This window comes from Miniopterus schreibersii (genome assembly GCF_964146895.1).
Source record: "Miniopterus schreibersii genome assembly, chromosome: 8".
NCBI classification, from domain to species: Eukaryota; Metazoa; Chordata; class Mammalia; order Chiroptera; family Miniopteridae; genus Miniopterus; species Miniopterus schreibersii.
The window spans coordinates 8,029,009-8,050,248 of record NC_138109.1 but is presented as its reverse complement, the minus strand read 5'-3'; the positions used below and the strand labels follow the sequence as shown (position 1 = coordinate 8,050,248).

Genomic DNA, 21,240 nt, shown 5'->3' with positions numbered 1-21,240 from the left:
GCAGGCCAGGGCTGGGCTGGAGTTAGGACCCAAAGGTTGCAGAGATCCCACACTTGCTCTGAAACCAGCTCTTATCCAGAGGCCTCACCTCTGCACAGTCCAGGCCCTCCCACCCCTGCTCCTGCCGGCAGCAGCTTGAGGACCTGCCCCAGGAGCAGCTGTCCACAAGAGGGACCGGGACAGTGTGGCCTTGCACCTCCTGCCACCCCTCAGGGTCAGGCAGAGTCCCCAAGGCTGTGCAGGCTCCTGATAGGTTGTATAGTGGGGGTAATGAGGCCAGTTTGTTGCCAGGAGCCCCCATCTGGGGGAGAGGCAACCAGCCAACACCAAAGCCCCAATGCCAGGCACCATCCGTGCCAGCAGATTGTGTCTGAATCACAGACACCCTCTTGCCTGGTGACTACGGCAACTAGAAGCCTCCCCCTCCTTTCCCCACCCCCAGAACAGTCCTCCATGTTCCTTCTAACTGTTCCTTCTAACTGTGGTCTTCCTGTGCAGAATGTATGCTTGTGTGTCTGGGTGGAGGAGGGCGGTAAGGGGACCTGGGGGGTGGGGTGGCATTTTTAATTTCCTGCAGCTGGCAGAGCTGAGCTACACAGTGGTTAATCATACAGGCTCTGACATTACACAGATCTGGACTCTGGGTTCAAATCCCAGCTCTACCGCATCCTAGCAATGTGTCCCTGTCCCCGGGTGAGCTACCTCTCCGAGCCTCAGTTTCCCCATTTGTAAATGAAAATAATGACAGGACAGATCTCAGAAGGAAGTGACACTGAGTCCTCAGAGAGCTTGAGCCTGACACAGTAAGAAGTGGCAGTTATTACTATTGTCACTCAAATGTGTGCTGGGAGGAGGTGAACATGGGTTCAAGCCCTGGCTTGGTCTCTCTTGAGCTGCAGGGCCTCAGCCAAGTCACAGGACCTCTCTGAACCTTGGTATCTTCATCAGAAAAACGTGGCCATGATGTCGTCTCAGCAGAGCTCCCACAAGTGGCGCATAAGGCACAGAAAGCATATGGCACAAGGCCCAGCACGTCACAGGCAGAGGAGCTGCGTCCTACTGATCATTACCCCTCTTGTTCTGCCTCATTCCCAGCTCCCGAGCCTTGGCACTCCAGGACCAATTTGTCCCTTCTCTTTGTCAGCTCCAGAGCCACAGTCACTGTCCCAAAGTTCCAAAGTGTCCCTGACCCATGCTCAGGCCTGAAGAGTGGCCTAGTATCACAGGAAGGGTGCCAGCTGGCACTGGAACAGAACCTTGGGGTGGCCTTCCCCCTGCAGAATCTCAGGAGTCTCAGCTTCCTCAGTGACATGAGGCCACAGCTCTTGTCACCTCAGGGCTGCTGTAAGGACTGCAGCACAGAAAAGGGCGGCTGCCCTTGCTTTTGCAGAAATCCCCCGTCCCCCCACTCTGCTGCTCCAGAGCCAGGGGCAGCCCCTCTACCTCCAAAACCAGCCACCCAGTGTCTCTACCCACTCCTGAACCCAGACAGCACTGTGGCTGAGCCAGCTGCACCCTTGCCCGGGTCCCATGGATGTCCATTCCTGGACAGACAGGATAGTTAGAGCCCTGTCCCCTCTGCTCCCAGCAGCCCCCAGGCCCGCCAGCTCCCTACCTTGGCCGCTCGCCCCTTATCCATGCAGTCTGGGTTCTGACAGCGCAGTCCCTTCTCCTCAGTCAGGATCCCGGAGTCTGCAGGGAAGATGACCACGAGGTTATCAGTCGGGTGGGGCCCAGGAAAGGGTGCGCCCCAGGCAGGGGCCCCCAGGCTCCCCCAGGGCCCCAGTAGCCTCTCCACCAGAGGATGGGTGGGGCTGTCTCCTCAAACCTCCCTTCAAAGGAGGTCAGTGTCCCTTTCTCTTTTAAATGCCAACTTATCTGCACGGGAATCTGTTTGCAGAGCCCTTTTCTTGTTGCTGTTCCCCAGGGAAATTGTCCAGATTCCACCGGGAGAAACAGCTTTGGAAATAAGCTGCTCCCTCCCTCTGTCCCACAAGTCTGGGAGGGGGGTGGGGTGGCTCAGCGACCTTGTGGGGCCCCTGACTTCCTGGGGGACCCCTGCAGGACTGCTGGGGGGAGGAGGCCCCAGGGGTCCAAGATCCCTTTCTACCCCTGCCCTCCACATCACCCTATGTGTGGATGCCCCTCTAACCTACTGTCCATCTTTGACCCAGAATTTGGCCCCCTCCAAGCTGCCTCTCTTCGAGGGGCTGGGGTGCAACAGCGGAGGGGGCAGGGAAGGGGGCAGAGAGGCTGCCCACTCCAGCCAGCCGGCAGGGCCAGGGGCAGGGGTGCTGCTGACCGAGCCCCAACATGGGGGCAGAGTCTGGACCCCGCCGCCGTGATTCCGAGGCCGGCGTCTACCTCCCACCTCGGGCAGACCTTCCCCAGGGAGGGGGCGGACGGAGCCCCCAGCGCGGAGGGAAGGGGACGGGCCTAGTCCGCTCCCCGCCCCCCCGGCGCCCCCCTCGGCGTCCCGCCCCCGGCCCCCTGCCCGCCCCTTCCCCGAGCTGGCGCGGAGGCGGCCGGGCCGGCGGCCTGCGCGGCGGGGCATGGCCAGGGCCCGCGCTCACCCATGGAGAAGGCGCCTGGCGGCCGGGGACGCGGGCGGCGCGCGGGGCGCCGCGGGCCGGCCGGAGGGAGCGCGACGGCGGCGGGGGCGCGCGCGGGGCGGGGAGAGGCCGGAGCGCCGCGGCCGCGGGACCCTCGGCGGGAGGCGGGGCGGGGCAGGTGGGCGGCGGGAGGAGCTCGCCCGGCGGCCCCGCCTGCTGGGGGCGGGGCTCCGGGCCGGCGCGGCCCCGCCCTCACCCCCCGCGGGGCGCCTGCGGGGAGCTTGCGGCCCGCCCCGCCCCGCCCCCCTCTGAAATGTCGCGGGTGTGACCAAAGGCCGTCCCTCCGCCCCCCCCCCCCCGGACTCCCCCAGCCCCCCAGCCCCCTCAAATGCACAAGCACCTCTGGCTTGACGTGGTAGGAGACATTTTCTCAGGCGCCAGGAAAGTGGGAATAAGGCATTTTAGACGACTTTGCTATTGCTCCTGGTCCAAATGGCACCGTCTAAGTGGAAACGCAGGCCAGGCGGCTCCCTGCGCCCTCGCTTCCCACCCCCAGCAGAGCTCCCTCCCTTAGACGCTGTCAAGAAGGGGGTCAGGGCTCCATAAAAGGGAGTGGGCTTGGTGGCTACTGTTGTTTCACTGTCAGCTCTGTGTTGGTTAGCATTTTTTAAAACTTCATGGAAGTAGAGGTATGTACAGAATAGTGCAGCTATCGTGAGTGCACAGCTCAGAAAACATTTTCACAACACAGCCAGCACCCAGATCAAGAAGCTGGACACCACCAGCCCCTCTGCAGAAGTCCCCCTCCTGGGGGCTGCCAGCCACCCCCACATGGAGATGCTGTCCAGACTTCTAACTGCATCAATTAGTTTTGCCTGGTCTTGTACTTTAAGTACATGGCATCACGAGATACTTGGACAGCATTTTTAATGGTTGCAAAAACACTTTGCACTACAGAAACGGAGCCTCGGGGAGATGGCCAAGACTCCTCCAAAGGACAAAACTCGCAGAGACCCCATTCCACTCCCAGGTTGATGCCAGAGGCTCTGGGTCAATGAGACTCAGGTATGGAAGATCCAGTTTCCAGTGGCGCCTGGGTCCCTCTCCCAAAGTCTCCCTGGCCCCTTCTCTGTGGGCCTCTCAACCAGAGTTGGGTACCTGCCTTACTGCATGTATCCCTTACATAGGTCAGCCCCGGGGACTCACAGGTGACCAGAAAGCAGTTCCTGCCCTCAGGGATTTTTGGCAGAAGGAACTGTGGTGGGGCCCATGTCTTCTGGGCTCTCTGGATTCACTCAGCAAACACACATACGGGCCCCCTGAGGGCCCACCATGTGCCAAGCCTGGGCTGGGCCCTGGGGACTCATCAGTGACCCTGATAAGCCTTGGGGAGCTCACTTTGGGGCCCGGCAGACAGGATGGCCCTTTGGAGAGCAGCAGTCTATAGTGCAGTGGGGAGGGGACTCTTAGGGGTGACGCTGACTCAGGCAGCATCTGCACAGAGGGCTCCAAGGTGTCCTGAGGCTTCAGGGCTGAGAAGCAGCAAGAGCACAGTGTCCCACAGGTTCCTTGAGCAGTGAGAGCCTGGGGCTCTCAGGCCAGACCTACTTACTCCACTCACAAAATCACAGCTGATTCCCTCTGGGAATCTCTGCTTCCTCCCTGTCCATAGGGCCATCAGTGTCTGTCTGGCCTCTAGCCTGGAGGCAGGGGAGCTGAGGTGGGAGCTAGCCCTGGAAGGACCCTGAAGGGTCCCTGGGTCAATGGCCCTGCTGGCCCTGCCCCACCCCAGCCCTGCCTGCCAGGAGGTAGCTAATTAAGGGGGGAGTGGCAGAGGCAGGGTTCTCTACCAAAACTCCAGCAGCCCCTTCTACCATCTGTGTTTCCGTAGGGCCCTGGGCCCTAGATTAGCTTAGGGGGAGTTTCCCATGCACCCTGGCTTCTCAAAACTCTGGGCCTGGGGTCAAGTTCTTGTACCCCATGCCCCAAGACTTTTGGGTTCTGGCTCTAAATTCTGTGGGCTCCAGGCTACTTCCTCCACCACGGGGTTCTGGAACTGCCTTCCCAGCTCTCTAGGTCCCGCTATGACAGCTCCAGGCCACAGCCACTGCAGGGCTGGACTACCCCACAGCCACCTCACACAGCCACCACAGGGCGGTTGATGTGTGGGTTCCGAAGTTCTTCCAGGCACTGGAGTTCTACACAGCTGACCTCTCTAGCCTCTAACCCTCAGTTTCAGCTCCTTCAAGGTGTTCAATCTGTTTTCTAGACCCTCCTCTCCGGACTGCTTGGTCCCAGCTCCCCTGGGATCTAGCTTTCTGTGTACTCTGAGCTGAAGCATCAACCTCCTGCGGCCCGTAAGTGAGCTTCCCAGAGACTCCAAACACAGGAAAATCGGTGAGGACCCTGGCAGCTTTCAGGGCCTGGAGAGGGGCCTCTGGGGACTGGGAAGGGCTCAGGCATGGGAACAGGCCTGCCGTGAGCTCCCCTCCAGACAGCTGCTCATTTACAGCCCTGCAGAAAAGGTGGGCCTGGTTAGGGGCACATGTTGTACCAGGTGATGACATACCCTGGACATAGTTGATTGGGTCCGAGGTGGCCACCTGGCCTAGCCCAGCTGATTAGATTCACTCTCTGAGAACTTGAATTGAGACAGGCAACTGCTTCTGGGCCCTGGAGCCCTGAGATCATGAAAAGTCAGTCTGAGTGGATACAGAGCCCTGCAGTTGTTGGGGAGCAAGAATGAGGGGCCCCACAGAAGCAGCTGGTCAGTGGAGAGGGCCCTAGAGCAAAAAGGGAGGGGGAGGCAGCTCTGTGCCTGCCCTTGCTTTCCCCCAGGTCCCTGCTTCCTGTAATACTCTCTCTGTCTTGAGTCAACCTGAGCAGGTGTCCAGCCACTTGTCCTTCGCCAGACCTCATGCAGACTTGCAACCCTGAACTTACCCCCACCCCCAGGGTGCCAGAGGCTGTCTCCTTGGGTCTGAAATAGTCCAGCCGCCCTCCCAGCTCCTCCAGCCCCCATCATCCCAGGGGCAGCCAAGCCCCCCAGCCAGGCAGCCAAGCCCCTCATCAGCTCTGCCCCCACCCTCTATCTTAGTCACAGGATGCTGCTTTTGCCTCTCCCTCAACACGATCTCTACCACAACTGGCCGACAGGGCGCCTGGGCAGATGCTGGCCTGCAGACATGTTTTGTTTGGCTGAGCACAATGCTTCAAAAGAATTTGAATTGGTTGCCAACTCTGAAAAGTCAGATTTCACATAAAAATCCAGATTTCTGGCTTCTCTGGACAAACCAGAGGAGCCTGGCAGCTCTGGACCCATATTTGTGATGGCTCCAGTTTCCAAGTTGTGTCTGCCTTAGATTGGCACACACTCTTCCACCCTCCACAGTCCCCACCATTCCCTATCGCCTCACACCAGCCCTCTCAGCAGGTTACTCACTGCCTCGCCCAGGCCAGAACTGAGTTTCTGATGTTGGCTCAGTCCTTTCTGGTTCTGTTCCCTGCCTCCTGCCACATCTTCCACATCATCGGCTATTGACGTCCTGCCTGTTTTCCAAGGCCCCAGTCAAAAGCAGGCCTGTCTATCTCAACATATCCAAATTCCAGATGAATCTCTCCCTCCTTGATCCCATTGTCCTGAAATGGACTTTTGAATTGATCTATTCCTTTTTAATTGATGAGAGAGAGAGACAGACAGAGAGACAGAGAGAGACAGAGAGAGAGAGAAACATCAACCTATTGCTCTACTTAAAGATTCATTCATCGGTTGGTTCTTATTCTTGTAGGTGCCCTGACTGGGGGTGGAACCCGCAACCTTGGCGTGTTGGGACAACTCTCTTACCAACTGGGCTGCCCTGCCAGGGCCTGAATTGACCTCTTAATCTGACCTGTTATCCCCACCAGGTCGCTCCAGGAACACTCCCAATACCGTAGCTCTGCCTTAACTCACACCTGCTGGGTCCTCTGATTTCCATCCCCGCTCTCATCTCGCCGCCTGACCCTCTCCAGCATCGTCTAACCCCGCATGGCAGCCACTGGCTGCTGTAGCTACTGAGCATGGGCAGTGAGGCTAGTTCAAGTTGAGAGTGCTGTGTATGCACTGGATTTTCAAGGCTGAATGCTAAAAGGGAAAGGAAAGAATGTAGCCCTGGCTGGGTAGTTCATTGGTTAGAGTGTCATTCAATCTCTGGTCTGGGCACATACAAGAAGCCACCAATGGCCCTGGCCCGGTGACTCAGTTGGTTGGAAGATCGTCCCACACACCAGTCAGGGCCCATATGGGAGGCAACTGATCAATGTTTTTTTTTCTCTCTCTCTCCCTTCCTCTCTCTCTAAAATCAATTTTTAAAAATAAAAAATAAAAATAATCAACCAATGAATGCATAAATAAGTGGAACAACAAATTGATGTTTCTCTCTCTCTCCCTCCATCTCCCTTCCTCTCCCTCTCTAAAATCAATTTTTAAAAAATAGAAGAATGTAAAATCTCATTGATGACTTATTACATTGATTACATGTTAAAATGGTAATGTTTGGAATATATTGAGTTAAAAGACATTATTAAAATAAATTTTACTTGTTTGTTTTTAGTTTTTTTCTCTAGTGTGGCTCCTAGAAAAATTTAAATGCAATCTATTTTTATGAATAGATGAATCTATCTGTTGGATAGCACTGTTCCACACAACAGTGAGATGGAGGTATGATCATTGTGCCATTTCACAGATGAGGAAACTGAGCCTCAGAGGGCTGGGCAACTTGCCCAAGATCATGCAGCTAGTGAGTGATGAGGTTGGGACTTGAGCTCAGGTCCACAAGACTCCAAGTCTGTGCTCCTAACCATTAAGTTACACTGCCCCACGGTGCTCCTCTGGTGCCTGGCACAGTTAAGTGTTTGGCATCCATGAATTCATCCCCCATTATCACATAAGCGCCCCTTTCCCAGCTGGCCCCAGGCTGACACAAGTGTACAAGAAACCATCCTTGTTGTCATTCCTCACCTACTGACCCTTTTGCCCCAAGAAATCAGAACCTCCCCGCCCACCATCTCTCAACCCCAGGCCTGGTGAGGCAAAGGGTGCCACTCCCAGGAAGCAGCTGTGGCCTTGAATGCCCCCTCCCACGCCAGCCCAGCCCTCCTGGGAGCCTCTGCATGCTTGAGCAGCTGCTGCAGGCTGTTAGGACTGGACCCCTCACCAGGGCAACCTGCGGAAGGGTAAGATTTGGCCCACATCTGGCCAAAAGCCAGAAGGGCGTGTCCTGGGCAAATGTTACCGGCCCCAAGAACCATCCGCCTCTCCCTACTCTGACACTGATCAGAGCATCATAGGTGGCTTGGGAAAGAAATATGGTCCCCTTCCCAAAGCCCCATGGGGCATCTTGGGGTAGCACTATCAGGCGGGGAGAAAGGAGCATGGACCATGACCTCTGACACTGTCCCTGCCTATAGACCAGAACCATATCTGGCCTTGTTCCCTGAGATCTGGAGACCCCAACTATTGCCCTGCCTGCCCACAGCCCTCAGGCTCAGTGAGAAGAGGTGGGTGGACACATTCAGAATTCCTTCCTGGGGCCAGAGAAACTGCACACAGTTCCTGCCCGCAGGCCCAGAGCCAGCCGGCCACTTCCCCTGGCTGAGGCTGCTGTGGGCACCTGCCCATCTGTCTACCCTGGGCTTCCTCCTCAGGCTCCTCAGAGGACCCAAGAGTGGCCGAGGGAGGAACAGGAACAGGGCTGCAGAAATGAGTTTGACATTCCGAGTCGAGACAGTCATGCTCTGGGCATGAGCCCCACCCCCATCACAGGGCTGGGCTGGCACTGGGGCTCACCACCCACCCTTAATGGGACCAGGCCAGGGACCGGCTGGCTGCAAAGGACAGAGCCCACACAGACAGCTGTGTGCCAGGCTCGCCCATCCGGCCTGCCTCAGCTCACCCCCAGGTCTGCTCACGTGCCATGTACCCACCCACCCACCCACTGTGATGGAGCCTCTTTCCCAGCCGGGGCAGAGTGGGCACAGGGACACATGGGTGAGCAGGGCCTTGTCCTATGGCTCTGAGGCTGAGGGCCGGGGTTGTGTGTCTGGGTGCCACCACTCACCACCCTGCTGAGCCTTCCCTTCCAGAATAAAGGGGACACTAAGAATTGTCCCTGCCTCAAAGAGTGGTCTTGGCACCAGACAAGTACCCTCTAAATGTTAGCTGTGGGGCCCCAGAGGCAGCAGGGACTTACAGAAGTTGCTCCTGAACCCGGCTGAGTGGTCAGAGCATCCTAGGCAGAGGGTCCAGCAGGAGCAAAGTGTGGGCTTCTCTCAATGGTAGAGATGGAGGGAGAGCCCTGGGAGACCAGGGGCACACAGTCTGATTGGGGAGGAACAGACCCTGCTGGGCCTCCCGGGTTTGTGGCCGTGACTCGCTAAATGACCTCAGGCAAATCTCTGGCCCTGTGAGGACCTTGGCCACCTTACTTGCCTCAGGTAGACAGGAACCTGCCAGGCGAAGCAGTACAAGCAGACAGGACTCCCACAGCCTGCCCCCAGGCACACTGCCCCCAACCCACCCTCTGCCTCCAGACAGCGTTTCCTTCAGCCTGGTCGGCCACCACCACTGCCTACCCCTCCTCCATGCCCTGCCCAGGATCACGGGCTCCTCCTCACACAGTCCTGCTCTCCCAGCCTCCTGCACACACCTCTGAAGGTGCCCAGTGCTCCTGGGCCCAGGTGAGCGCTGTGCCCGCCCACCCCTCCAGGCAGCCACATTCCCATCCACTGCAGCCAGCGAGACAGGAAGCAGGAGGGGCTTATCACACGAAGGACACCCATTCTCCCTTCCAGGAGCAACGTTTCTCACCGTGTTTTGTGGAACCCATACCCCATGGGGTCCTCTTCTGCTGTGGACCCCAGGCCTATCCATCACTATCTGTCCCCTCTGGCCACAGGAAGGGTACCAGGAGAGGTTCCTGCTCTCTGGGCCTGGGGCCCAAGATGAGGTGAGCAGAGGAGGAGAGAACCGAGGCCCAGGACGCTGCGCCCTAACCGGCTTTTGCAGGCCAGACCTGGCCTCTGTCACTGGCCCCAAAGCGTCCTGGCAGATTCAAAGTCGCCAGCCCGAAGCCATGTGCTCTGCTGGGCAGCTGATTAGTTGGGCTACTATGAAATAACAGCAATAATAGCGTCCCGCACGGACTGTGGCCCTGCTCTATGTCACCCCAGTTAGTCCTCTCAGCCACCCCACAATGCCGCTGTCATCATTATGCTCATTTACGCAACTTTCCCCACATCTCACAACTGGGAAAAGGCCAGGTCAGCATCCAAATGCGGGCTGTGGGGCTCAGCGTCCCCACTACCTGTTCCGCCCTTCGAGGGCCTTAATCTCGCTGTCCTGCTCCCTCCTCTGCAAGGGGGATAATGGGAGAAGTGACACTGTCCTGGGGCCTGAGCGTAAACATTCCAGAGGACCTCGTTCCATCCCATGGCCCTGATCGTGGAGACTCAGGACAGAGGCAGAGCCCAGGCCTGGAGCCCAGCGCCCTGGCTTCCCTGCTCCAAGCCCAGCTGTCCAGCCCACAATGCCCAACCCACCTTGCTGCCCCCGAGGCCCTTGAGGTCCTTATGTTTGGGACCTTCTCCTCCACCAGCAGTGGCTCTCAGGAGGGACTCTGGCTCCCACACCCCTGCTGAGCAAATGACTGACAGTGGCTTGTGCATGGTGACTGGGCCTACAGGTTCTGGCCAAAAGGAGGTGGCCAGGTAGACCAGGTACGGGAACCTTCGACAGCCCTCCTGGGAAGTGGGCTCACACCTACCCCCAAGGTCCTCGATGATGTCCAGGGTGGAACTCCAGGAGAATCGCTCCACGGCCCCCAGCTCCAGCCCGGCCAGGGCATTGGGCAAAGCCTCTAGCTCATAGGCGCCCCGCTTCTTCCAGTAGAGAAACATGCTGAGGCCCGGGGAGGCCTTCCCCCAGGCCCGTGCCCTCAGAGGCGGGGCGGCCCTGGGGACTTGGGTCCCTGCGGCCTGGACACTGTGGGCACAAGGTTGCAGAGGGGCTGCAGAGGGGCTGCAGGGACCCTGGGGCTGGCCTTGGGCCGGCAAGCTGGGCCCTCCCCGGGGAGGGGAGCATTCTGGGAGCAGCTGAGGGCCCTGGAGCTGACCAATGGCCAGGGCCCCGGCCCCACACAAAGCGCCTTTCTTCCCCTCCTACAGACATTTTACAAATTTCGCCTTCCCGGCCCCCTCGGAGCCCCCACTGAGGGGATGGGCTGGCTGTCTGGGGACAGCAGAGGTCCAGAAAAGAGTTCGATTGTTCCATGGTCTCTTTGCTAAAATAAGTTTTCAGAGGAGGAAAATGTGCTGCCCCAGGAGCAATCCCAGCCCCCTGGCCCTGACCTCTGACCCCAGCCCTAGCTGGGCCCTGCAGGGTTTCTCAATGAGGAGTGGAAGCACCCATGAGGGTGCCATGGAGTGATCTCAGAGCTGTTTCAGCTGCCCAGTCAGGTACCCTCCCCAAAAAGCGCAAGGCATATCTCCCAGCTCCATTGAGTGAAGGCCTGGAGGAGGCCCTCAGGGGTCAGAGGGCAGAAGCTGCCAAGCAGGCCTTACCCTTCGGCTGCCAATGAGGTCAGAGTCTGCCCTCTGGGCTCTCACCAAGGGCCTCTCCCTTCTCTGGGCTGGCCACAGCCCCCTAGGCTGCCCACCCTCCCCTGCCTCCCTCCTTGGACTGTGTCACCCACACCAAAGGCAGCACCATGAATGGAGCCCTGGGTAGGCCGAACTCGTGCAAACAGCCTCTGGCATCGCCAATACACAGCTTCAGTGCCCCCTCCACCGTGGGCACAAGGGTGGGATCAGAGGGGAAGGGTGGGGACAGGAAGGTCGCAAGGGTTGGTAGGTGGAGGAGCTTGTGGGGTGCAAGCCACCCACAAAAAGAACCATAAGAAGAATAAAAAACCCAGCTACACAGAAAATGAAAGTTACCAGTCAATTTATTCCAAAACCTTGTATAACTGCAAATTTTTATCTAGTTAGAAAATAAAAACAAAAACTTATGGCTGCCCTCTGGGAAGAGACCTCTGCCCTGTATTCAGGAAAGCTGGGCCTGCCCACTCCTTTTGGTTCCCCCCATGGAGGTGGGATTGTCCCCAGGCACAGATGAGGAAAAGGGCTCAGCTAAGAAGCAGGGGAACTTGGATCTGAACCCAGGAGTGTCTGGCTTCAAAGCCAACTTGGGGGCCTGGACAGCCACCTAGGGGAGAAGGCTGGGCAGTCAGAGGGCAGTGGGTTGGCCTCATGGAAATCCAGAAATACCATATTGCCTAGCCACCTCTGCGTGACCCTCGCGTGGCCCCCCAGCCTGCCAGGGCCCCACAGGAGCTAGCCTGGAGTTGGGGGCAGAGCCGGGGCAGAGTTGAACACCCCACCTACCAGACGCCTGGCAGCAGAGAGGCATGAGGTCCAAGCAGGGGGAGCTGGCAGCAGAAGGCTCTGCTTTCCAGGGCGGCGGGGGGGGTGTCACCCCAGGGCTGGGGGGGTGGGAGAGTGGTCGAGGTGGCTGTCTAGGCGGCCTGCACCCCTAGCTGAGGGCTAAGATGCCAAGAGGCAGTGGGGTAATTCAAACCATATGCCTGCCTACCCTCCTCCTCAGGCTCGGAGCCAGCGATGGACAAACGCAGGCTCCTTGGTCCTTGATCACTGGCACCCATGTGGGCTGGGCCTGAGCCCACAGGAGCCTGGGGGTGCCCCAGCTTGTGTTCATGGGCAAGTGGCCAGTGTGGGGGTGTCAGGCCGGGCTTGGGGAATGAGACAATCTGTCCCCAGCAGCCATGACTGGTCTCAGTGCCCACCCATCGGAGGCCAGGGCTGAAGAGTTGGGGGTGGTCCCCAAGCAGTTACCCAGCCCAGACCCCCTGTACCAGACATGGCAGGGGCTACTCTTGGTTATGGTTTCAGAACAGCCAGCCCCAAAGCAGCCTCATGTGTGGGTAGGGTGGTGGCAATGATTTCTTCCAACCCTCAGCTTTGGGATGAACACAAGGAGCCCTCGCCCCCTGCATATACCCAGCTGCAGAGGCCCAGCTGCGCCCCTCCCTCCCCCGCTCTCTAGGGCACATGCGCCTCATCTCCAGGTTCTCTCTGTCCCCAAATGTGCCTCCTGCTTCCCACCTCCCTGCCTTGGCTACTGCCAGTCCTGCTGCCTGGTTGTCCTCCTCTGGCTCCCACAGAGAGTCACCCACACTCCTTCTGTCCAGGCTAGAGGTTCCCCAGCCCCCACCTCGCTTCCTTCCTCCCTGAGCACACACGAGGGCAGGCCCGCAGGCCTTTCAGTGGTCTGGGGAAGCCAGGAAACTGGACGGCTGGCAATCAGCTCAGACACAGGGGGGCTCTTCATCGCAGCTGAGACAGCCGGGGTGGGTATGGCTGTCTTGCATGCTGCTGTGTCCCTAGCCCCAGGTGGGCACAGAGTGATGACAGCTATGCTGATTCAGGCCAGAGGCCATGCTGAGCGCGGCTCATACGTTATCTCCTTTAATCGTCACGTCAGCCCCATGAGGAGGGTACTGTCATCCCCGTGACAGGGGTGAAGAAGCTGGGGGGTGGGTAACTTTCCCAGGGCCACACAGAGCTAACAGGGTGCAAGCCAGGAGCCACACGGCCTGGCCCTCAATGACAGTCACTGCAGGGTGAGCAACCAGAGGCCCGAGTAAGTCAGGGTGGCCCAAGCTGGAAGCCCACCCTCCCACAGCCCCAGGCCCCCTCTCCTGCCTTGATTCTCCTGGCCTCCTGATGGGACAATCTAAGAAGCCAATGGTTGTGCCTCCTCTGGGACCACCCCTTGAGGCTGGGGGCCTCTCTTACTGGCCTGGGGCTGGGGTCAGGACAGGCAGAGGGAGTGGAGCTGGAGAGTTGGGGCTGCTTAACCCAGGGCCTGGCAAGGTCCTTGGATGAGGGGAGGGGGCAGAAGTGACCCATGAGGACTAGAGGAGGAGCCCCAGGAGGCTCCTGAGTAAGGGACTGAAAGGGGAACAGGAGCAGGTGGCCTGAATGGCTATCAACCCCACGCCAGCTGTCTCCCAGCAAGCCACGTCCATCAGAGACCTTGGCTGAGCCCTTTCCTGAGAGCTGCTCCCAAAGGAGTAGGACCAGTTCAGGGCCACCTTGGGCACGACAGTTCTTTTTTTTGATCCTCACTGGAGGATATTTTTCCATTGCTTTTTAGAGAGTGGAAGGGAGAGAGAGAGAGAGAGAAACATTGATGTGAGAGAGACGTCGATTATTTGCCTCCCACCCCCACCCCGACCAGGGCTAGGGATCGAGCCTGCAACAGGGGTACATGCCCTTGCCTGGAATCGAACCAGGGACCCTTCAGTCTGAGGGCTGACGCTCTAATGGCTAAGCCAAACTGGCTAAGGGCACAACAGTTCTTGAAGACTCCAATTCCACATCTGTGAAATGGGTTAAGGAGAGAGCCCCACTCTGTCTTCTCCACAAGATTCTGTTCACAGGGGGCTAAGCAGGGAGCCAGGCAGAAAGCAGGTGCTGGTCCCCCAGGGTATGCAGACTTGGGAGGGTCCTTGCAGTCTGACAAGGGACCTGCCCCTTGCTGCCACCTCCCCTAGGCGTACCCCACCATAACCCTCTGTGGTCCCTGAGCCCCCCAGGAGCTGGTGACCACATGCTTTCCTCCTCCTTCTGCCATTTGGGGAGGCCTGTCTGGACCCCCAGGGCAGCCAGGAGTGCCAGCTGTGTGGGGGGGTGGCTGGGAACAGAGCTGGTGCTGACAGGCAGTGCCCAGGGCCAGGCGCCCAGCTCGCGTGAGAAGCAGCCTCACGGGCTGTGCCGTGTTAAGTGTTCCCAGGTCGGGCTTTGGAAAATGAAGCCAGCCAGCCAGAGGCCCGTTATGTAACCCAGCCCCCCAGCTCTCCAGCTTCTGCCCGTCGGCCAAGCCTAAGAGGATATGTGTCCCACTGACCACCCCCCACCCCCCAGACCTCCAGCTCTGGGTAATGAAAAGAATCTGCCCCTACATGCCAGGGGTACCAACCAAGGACCCTCCAGGACCACAGCCCTAGGGTGGTCCCAGGTGGGGGGCCTGGGTTGGGGTGGAGGCCAAGGCCCGACCAGCAGGTGGTGAGTGCCCAGGGTTGGCACCTGTAGGAAGAATAAACAGTGGGGCCTGGTGTGGGCGTCACAGACCCTCCCTTGCAAAGCAAACCATTCCAGAGACTGGAAACATGGGCCTGAAGCCTCAGCCATCTGTGGGTGCATCAATTTAGAAGGTGCTGGTGGAAATCTGGGCCACAGCTACCTGGCTTCAAGCCAGACTGACCCTTGAGCCTCAGCCAGTCCGGCGCCCTCTCTCCAAACACCTCTTTGCAGCCCACAGCCACTGTAGCCCACCGCCCACGAGGGCAGGCTGCACTCACGATGTTAGGAAGGGGCTGAGAGGCGACCCCCATGTTCCTGTGCTGCCCACATGGCCCTCATTTTCAATCCTTGGGGGCCCCCGGAGCTGGGACTGTCCAGACACAGCAGGCCCAGGACAGTGCTTTCTGCTCTGTCCCCAGAGTGGCCACTGCATGCTTCTGGTCTGAGATCCCCCCACAGCCGGGCTGCCCGAGCCCTTGAGGTTGTGAATGTGTGTAACCCAGCACCATGGCCTGGGAGAGAGTGCCAGGCACAGACGGGGCTAGGCCCCTGTGGCCGGAGCAGGGGAAGCCTGCACTGCTCTCATCCCCTCAGAAGCAGAGGTTCCTGCTCGGCCAGGGACCCTGTCTCAGTCCTCTTTCTCCAGCTCCTGGTGGGGCACACAGTAGGGACACTGACATTGCCAAGTCCCGCTATATGCCAGGCCCTGGACCAAGAACCTAATGATCCTGTCACAGTGTTATGATCACCCTCATCATTTTATTATTTATTTATTATTTATTTATTTATTTATTTATTTAATTGATTCTAGAGAGGAAGGAAGGGAGAGAGAGAGAAAGAAACATTGACTTGAGAGAGACACATTGATTGGTTGCCTCCACACACACACGTGCCCTTACTGGGAATGGAACCCGAAACCCTCTGGTGCACAGGACAATGCTCCAACCAACTGAGCCACACGGGCCAGAGTGGGATCACCCCCATCTTACAGCGCAGGAAGCTGAGGGGCCTAGAGAACTGCCCAGGTCAGGAAGGAGGCAAGTGGGGACTACCTCAGAGCCTCCCCACCATGCTCCATGTCACCCCCTGCTCCCTCCACAATCAACATATTTAAGTTCCACATGTGCCAGGGTCCAGTCAATGGCCCTTCTTGCCCATAGCTACTAAGTGCCCCGAGCTGAGCACGTGGGCTCAGGTGGCCCTTCCCAGTCCTCAGCTCCTTCCTTCCCCAGATGCCCTCTTACTTCAGGACTCTAGACGCCCTTCAGGCTTAGACAAACCTCCCTGACCTTTAAGCTCACTGGCACGGGCCTCAGGAAAGTGGGTCCCTCCCTAGGTTCTCCTGAATGTGGGGGACAGCCAGACAATAAGCCCCTCAGATCCAGGCGGCTCCCCAGAGGCAATGGGGTGGGAGGTCCAGTCACTGTCCAGTATCAGGCCAGACCATTGTCACCCACCCATCCACCCACCACAGCCTGGGACAAGTGCAGCCTGGGCTGGGCTGGCCACAGACCAACTGCCCACACGATTCTCAGCTTGCCTCTAGAGTGCCTTGGTCCCAGCTCAGGTCACCACCATCCTGTCTGGGCTCCTGCCTTGCCTCACTCTTGCCCCTGCTAAGTCAGCCTCCAAAATGCAGCTTGGCACCTGGATTCAGATCCCAGCTCCAGCTCCTTCCAGCTGTGTCACTTTGGGCAATTTGCTGAGCCTCTCTGGGCCTCAGTTCCCTCATCTATGCAGCGACTACCTCTCAGGGTTGCTGTGGGGACCACATGAGTTGATCCGGAAGAGCAGCCTCGCACTCAGGGTCTGCTCCTGATGGGGGCATCGTGGTCAGTGTCTTGTAATCACAGCAAAAATGCAACGCAAATCTGAAAATGTCACTGCTTTGACTAAAAACCTGTCACCCTCCCTGGCATTGCCACTGAGACCCTTTGGGATCCCACCCTTGAGTCCTTGTTCTACTGCAGGTGACACTCTGGAACAGTGGGGTCTTGGCTCCATCTAGACTGGGAGCCCCCTGAAGGCAGCTACTGGCTTCGTTCCCCTCCGAATGCAGGCCCCAGGCCCAGCTGGCCCAGAGCAGGCGCCAGAGGAATGCTTGTGGGCTTGAACTTGGACCAATTCTCGATCAACTGTTTCTCGCCAGGGCTGACTTCCGAATACCTGAAGGCACGGTCCAGCTGGGCCCATCTCAGCCTCAAAGGTAAAGATGGGAGGGCTCCCTGGACTCCAAGAAGGACCCCGTTCAGAGGGCAGCACACAGAACTGATGCTTAGCTTGGGGTCAGATCTGGCCACCCCCTGGGAGGAGCTGAGACCTGGGCTTGACCCAGGCGCTCTGTCAGCTGGCCACCAGGGTTTTCCCAGCCTGGGTGGGGAAGAGAAGGAAAGGAAGGGCCGCTTCCCCAGTGCTGTCTGTGGCTGCGGCACGATGGCCACATTCCAGCCTCCCTGTCGGCTGCTGGCCACTGCAGCCTCTTAAACCTGGCCAGACAGACTGAGAGGCTGGGCCTTCTCAAGGGCCAAGTCTGTCCAAGGAACAAAGGCTTCTGGGCCAGGCTCCTGACCACAGAAAAGATAGGCCAGACTTCTAGGACAGCTGGATTTCAAAATATCTAGCTCATTGTTGGAACACCGGCCCTGATGTTTGGAAACTATCATTACTGTCCCCTTGGACATCCCCAGCAGAGACCCACGCTGCCTTGGACAGGCTTGTCTAGCCCATAGAGGACCTCTCCTTCCCCAAGCCCAGGATGCAGGCCCAGCCTAGGGAGGCAGTTTCTGGGCAGGGCAGCTGCTGGGTCTTAGCCTGTCTTGGCATTGTAGCAAATGCTGGTCCTCGAGGTTCTGGAAAGGTACTGACTGGGTCCTATTCATTTGTTTCTCAAGAAAAATTAAGCAAGTAATGGACAGAGAAGGTGACTCTGTGTGTGTCTATGTGTGCATGCGTGCATTATTTTGGATACTCCCTCTCTGAGGAAGGTGATTTGAGCAGCGACTGGAATGATGTGAGGTGCAGTGATCTGGGGAAGAACAGCATCTCAGGCTGAGAAAGCAGCAAGTGCAAAGGCCCTGAGGCCCTGAGGCCTAGCTTGTGTTCCAGCTAAGGTGACCAGCTATTCCAGTTTGACCCAGACTGAGAGAATTCCCAGGACACTGGAATTTCGGTTTTAAAACCAAGATGAGTTGGTCACTCTACTGAGGAAACCTCAAGGAGGCCAGTGTGGCTGGAGAAGGGTAAACAAGGGGAAGGAGATGAAGTCAGGGAGGTGACAGGGCATCAGGTCCCGTAGGGGCCTGTGAGGACTTTAGCTTTTATTCTGACTGAGACAAGAGCCATCTAAGGCTTTTTAACAGAGGAGGGATGTGATCTGACTCAGTTGTTAGAAGGCTGCTATCACAGAAATGATTACGGAACATGGGCCGAGGTAAGGGGGCACAGGGGACTTCCTAACCCTGTTGTGGCTGAGTTGGCCACAGACAGCTTCGGTCCTACCTCATTATGAGTCTACGGCTACAGAAAAACAATCTGCAAAATGCTTGGAACATTTGGAGCCTTTAGTGGGGACTCTGCTCCCTATAGTGGTGGATTAGGTAAATGAGACCAACCTTCCCGCTTGGGACAGCCAAAAGAGACGAATGAAAAAAATTTCTTCTAATCTTAAAAACATCAAAGCAGCCAAAATGCAGAAGAGGAGGAACTAGGGAAGTGCACTCTCATGGTTTTGCCCTCAAGGTATTTTTTTAATATGTTTTTACTGATTTTTAAAAAATATATCTTTATTGATTTCAGAGAGAGGAAGGGAGAGGGAGAGAGAGAGATAGAAACATCAATGATGAGAGAGTCATTGATCGGCTGCCTCCTGCATGCCCCCTGCTGGGTATTGAGCCCACAACCTGGACATATGCCCTGACTGGGAATCGAACTGCGATCTCCTGGATCATAGGCCAATGCTCAACCGTTGAGCCATGCCGGCCTGGCTGTTTTTATTGATTTTTAGAGAGAGAGAAAGGGAGAGGGAGAGAGAAACATCCATATGAGAGAGAAACATTGATCAGCCGCCTCCTGCATGCACTCCAAGAGCCTGCAGCCCAGGCACGTGCCCTGACCAAGAACTGAACCGGTGACCTTTTAGTGCAAGGGGCGATGCTCAACCAACCGCGCAACACCAGCGAGGGCCGGCTTCAAGGTATTTGTGTTCTGAAGGAAGAGTTGGAAGACTGAGCTTCACTTTTACTGGCCTTATGGGTCTAGGGAAACAAGCTGAAAGTCCCAGGAACCTCAGACTTGAATTTGGATTAAGGTCTTCCCAGACTGGTAGTGTTTCCAGACATGTGGCCGAAGCACATGAAAATACTCTATCATCCTAGGCCTCAAATGTTTCTTGCAAATACTTTTTAAAATACAATGTCCAACACACAGTCAAGATTACTAGACACACAGGTAAATAAGACCCCATGATTGAAAACCAACAGAAACATACCCACAAACACTTGAGATACTGGACTTATCGGGCACAAACTCGAATACCACCTCATCTGATCTCCACAATAACCCTGAGCGGTAGACACTACTATTACCTCCTCTTTAAAGATAATGAAATTGAAGCTCAGAAAGCTAGTGATTTGCCTGCGGTCCCAAGACCAGAAGGTAGGAGAGCTGTGGTTCAACAGGCCGGCTGCCTCTGCGATCCATGCACGGCATGCCCTGGGCGCCCTCCGCCCTCGGAAGTCCTAGAGGGATGACATCAGGCTGCAGCTGCCCTTGCACCTCAGCCAAGAGCCACAGCATTTCAGTAATGGGAGTGGACAAAGGAGAGAAATGCCTGGGGACCCTGTCAGGGGACACATGCCCAGCCATCCACCCTCTTATGTCAAGGACGGGCTCATAAGAGATGACGACCAGACAGAGCACATGAAGGGCCGAAATACTGGGCTGGTGGGAAAATAAGAGGCTTTTTGGGTGACGACCTGGAAATATCTACTAAAACGCAAGATGCTCACACCTTTCCACCTAGCAGCTCCACTTCCAGGAATTTATTCTCTAGGTGCTGTTTCACAAGGGCACGAAGGTATAGGTGTAAGGACACTCACTACGGTATCATTTACGAGAGTGAAAAACTGGAAACCCCTACTGTCCACTCCTAGGGGGCCAGTGTAAAAATTAATGTATATCCATACATATCAGAAAGCCATTTAAAAAATGAGGTAGGCTTTTATATACTAGCATTTTTTAAATGTCAAAAATATAGCATTAATTGAAAAGAGCAATTGCAAAATTCCATATTTTCTATGTCAAAAATTTTACATATACACACATATGTAGCATGTGTGTAATATGCGTGGGAAAAAGAAATACAACTGGAACTAATAGAAAATCAGAGGACTTGTATCTTCATTATTTATATACTGTTGAACATTTTGTTATGAAAATGTATTACTCATATAAGCAGAACTGAGAGTGCACATACGTGTGTATATGTATGTATATGCGTGTATACATTTTATTTATTTATATGCTAATAAAGAACTCACACGACCACCACCTTTCACCTGCATTACTGCAATAGCCTTCTGGCTCTTCAGCTCTTTATTTGCCAGACTCTCCTCAAACTTTCCTAATCCACTCTCCAAGCTGCTATCAAAAAGGATTTTCCTGCCCGGCCAGGCGTGGCTCAGCGGTTGAGCGTTGACCTAGGATCCAGGCGATCGGGGTTCGATTCCCGGTCGGGGCACATGCCCAGGTTGCGGACTGCAGCCGATCAATGACTCTCTCATCATTGATGTTTCTGTCTCTCTCTCTCCCTCTCCTTTCCTCTCTCTGAAATCAATAAAGATATATTAAAAAAAAAAAAAAAGGATTTTCCTAAAATGCAAGCCAGATCATGCTACCTACCCTACTAAAAATGCTTAAATTCTCATTGCCCCCAGGATGAAGTCTGAATGGTGTAAGGTACTCTACCAGCCTCTCCATGACTAATCTCTGCCCCTCGTGACAGCTCCCCCTTCTTCAGCCCCCGCCCCCCAATCCAGCCAGCCAGCCCTTGGACAGCCCAGTCATGGGGCACCAACCACTATTTCTAGCTCCTGCCTGTCACTCTCTTCCTGAAGTGGCCTTTGACTCCTACACCCTCTCCTCTCCCACTCTCCACCTCGATTTTTTACCCCGATGACTTCAGTTCACCCTTTAGGTGATGTCACTGCTTCAGAAAACCCCTAGATTGGAGCTCTGCCAGGATTATCTCTCAGGTATGAACTCATCACCCCGCAATCACTGTATTTTAACAGGCAAACTACTTTTCAATTTCTGTTTACAAGCCCTTATCACTCATTAGTCAGTAAGCTTCTAGGAAGGGCATTTATCTTGTTCACCAGCATCTCCCAGCCCCTAGTACAATGCCTGACAACAGTGCTCAATAAACATTTGCTAAGTGCCCGGCCAGCATGGCTCAGTGGTTGAGCATTGACCTAGGATCCAGATCGCAGTTCAGTTCCCAGTGAGGGCACATGCCTGGGTTGGGGGCTCGATCCCCAGTCGGGGTCGT

The 21,240-nt window shown here is 56.4% G+C and overlaps 1 protein-coding gene across 5 annotated transcripts in view; it reads right to left on the bottom strand.

The window, feature by feature from the left end:
* PLEKHG5 (pleckstrin homology and RhoGEF domain containing G5) overlaps positions 1-21,240 on the bottom strand; it is a gene marked incomplete at its 3' end in the record, with an annotated part of 49,788 nt that overhangs the window by 27,022 nt on the left and 1,526 nt on the right. For 2 of the 5 annotated variants that reach the window (XM_081143754.1, XM_081143753.1), the window contains exon 2: positions 1,616-1,692. In XM_081143754.1, the coding sequence (XP_080999880.1) occupies positions 1,616-1,692 (77 nt within the window). Of the gene's footprint in view, positions 1-1,615; positions 1,693-2,152; positions 2,381-2,573; positions 2,657-21,240 lie in introns of those variants that run through there. The other 3 variants (XM_081143756.1, XM_081143750.1, XM_081143751.1) reach the window with 3 other exon arrangements.